Below are 2350 nucleotides of genomic sequence, written 5' to 3'. Positions count from 1 at the left end.
AAACATACCCAGCTCTGCTCTGCCTGAAAGCTCCCTGTGACAGCGCACAGTGTCAAGTCTGCTGTGCAGCAAGGCTTTGGACAAGGTCCCAACAACCTCCTCCTAAAGCAAGTGGAGACTGTGGGCTGCACAAAGCTACTATATGGTGCGCAAGCAACTGGCTCCATCGCCACCAGCAAAGGGGTCAGTAATTCTGATGGGGTCCGTGTCAGGACGGCAGGAGGCTCAGAACGGACCTCTGCAAGGGTCTGTCCTGGGCCTGGGGCTGCTCACTGTGTCCATTCGTGGTCTGGTTGTTGGCACAGAGAGCTTCTCAAGCAAGCTACAGATGATACGGTGCTGGGAAGGTCTGGGAAGATGCTGGAGTGTGTGCGTGCAATGCAGACAGATATCAACAGATTGGAAAGTTGAGCCAGAGCCGACAGGATGCAGTTCAGTGCAGACAGTGCTGGGAGTGGGGAGGGAAGTGCTCCAGGTGCGGCCGTGCTGGAGCGGCGGGAGCTGGAAGGCAAGGGGCAGGGTGAGCTGGGGCTGCTGAGAGGCAGAGCGCAGCCCCTCTCCCCTGGCCACACTCCTGCGTGGGGGCGCAGGGCTCCCACAGCCAGGGGAGAAGGGCACACGAGTCCCTGGGCTCCAGGGTGCAGTGAGGGCACCCAGTGTGGGCACACGCTCTCATACTCACAGAGCCTCCTGTCTTCATACCCCGGGGTCAGGCTCTTCAGCTCACTGGGGGAAAGTGGCTGACTTCTCACACACCCAGTGGCGTTTATCAATGTATGAACTTTCTGTGTCTATACTTCCCCCTTTAATTGCTCCATAAAAGCCATAACCTTTAAGTTGCTGAACGCTGCAAAGACAAAGACAGAGGCCACGTCAGGGCCCCCAGACCATCCCAGCCCATGCTATGCCATGCCCCACTGGTCCTGTTGCAGCCAGGGCTCAGGCCCCATTCCAGCCAGTCTCACCCCTGCAGCACTCTGCCTGGGCCACAGCTCCCCTCTCTCATCCCACGTGGCCAGCAAGCAGCCCCTCACTCCTGGCCGGGCCTCAGCAGAACTGCCAGAGCCAAGCCCAGTCCATACTGGCAGCTCCTGGCACAGGCACAGCCTGGGATCAAGGCTCCTGCCAGCCCCCGCTGCCTGCGCTGCGCAGATCCTGTCCTTGCAATGAGCACAGTCCTTGCCCTGACCCCCCTCCATGCATGACACGTGATAGAAGTGGAACAGGGCTCCGAGACTGGGAACCGAAGCACAGCTCACTCTGGGTATGGAGTCCCGTCAATCCATGTCCAGCTCCTCTCATACCAGAGCCCGATCCAGTACGAGGCATCCATGTTGGTGAGAAAGCTCTGGGAAGGGAGCAGCCAATTGGAAACAGCCCCTGGCCTGTCCCAGAGCCAAAGAACAAGGGGCAGCTGGGGCCATGGAGCTCCCCATGGATGGGCAGTAGGGGGGGAACGGGGTGGGCAGGGTCATCTGTGGCATCAGCGCCCCCAGCTCCCGCACCTGCATCAGTTCCAGCTGCTTCCAGCCCCAGCCTCTTGCAGGGCTTACTGCAGCTAGGGGCCGGAGGTGGGGCAATGCTGCAGCCAGCGCAGCACCACCCCTGTGCCCAGCCCCAGGTGATTGCCCCAGGGAGGCTGCGCTACCTTACCCTGACCCCAAAGTCTCACACTCAGGGAGGTTTTCTGTTCCCCACTGTTACCAGGCATTGCTTTCCCATTGCCCCCCAGCCCCCACAGCACCATACCGGCATGCTTGTGCCATTCCAGTCCCAGAGGACAAGCAGCTGGGAGGATTCCCGTTCACAGTTCACTTTGCTTTCATCCCAGGTCTTCTTCTTCTTCGAGAGGAACAGGCACTTCCCGCGGTGCAGCACCCAGGTCTCTGGGCAGCAATCTGGGCACAGGCAGCCATTCACACCAGTGCCTCTGTCTTGACCGGTGTCATGGCCATGGGCTGCTGCTGGGGGTGTTACCAAGTCCCAGGGATCTGGACGGTTCCAGGAGACATTGGCTCTACCTACAGCCCAAGCCTAGAGTGGACTGTTTGGGACCCAGACAGTGCCCAGGTCAAGGGGCGGCAGGGCAGAGGAAGGATGGAAGGTCTGGGGGAGCCAGGCCATGATGCTGGGGTTCCCTCCCACAGTGATGCACTCACCTACTTCTCACAGGGCCTGGGCCCAGTGCTGCCAGATGGAGGAAGGGCTATCCCTATCCTGCCCAAACTGATGCCCATGGGGGTGCCCTGCTTCCCACCCTGCCCCCGACCCCGGAGGGTACCTGTAAACTGGCATGGCCGTGCCCTGCTGTGGGATCTCAAAGACGTATTCAGCTGCTCTTGCAAACGTG

At 60.3% G+C, this 2350-nt stretch overlaps 1 protein-coding gene across 1 annotated transcript in view; it reads right to left on the bottom strand.

Annotated features, from left to right (window-relative positions):
• Nucleotides 1-298: 298 nt before the first annotated feature.
• LOC112548522 (killer cell lectin-like receptor subfamily F member 1) overlaps nucleotides 299-2350 on the bottom strand; it is a 6630-nt gene continuing 4578 nt past the window's right edge. Inside the window, 5 exon segments of the mRNA XM_025194537.1 lie at nucleotides 299-501; nucleotides 683-847; nucleotides 1260-1348; nucleotides 1750-1898; nucleotides 2282-2350. The exon segment at nucleotides 2282-2350 is cut by the window's right edge and continues 20 nt beyond it. Coding sequence (XP_025050322.1) covers nucleotides 724-847; nucleotides 1260-1348; nucleotides 1750-1898; nucleotides 2282-2350 — 431 coding nt within the window. The 3' untranslated portion in view covers nucleotides 299-501; nucleotides 683-723.

The sequence above is a fragment of the Alligator sinensis genome, unplaced genomic scaffold (genome assembly GCF_000455745.1).
Source record: "Alligator sinensis unplaced genomic scaffold, ASM45574v1 scaffold1282_1, whole genome shotgun sequence".
In the NCBI taxonomy this organism is placed as follows: Eukaryota; Metazoa; Chordata; order Crocodylia; family Alligatoridae; genus Alligator; species Alligator sinensis.
Note: the sequence above shows the minus strand (reverse complement) of the source record. Positions and strands in the feature narration are given on the sequence as shown.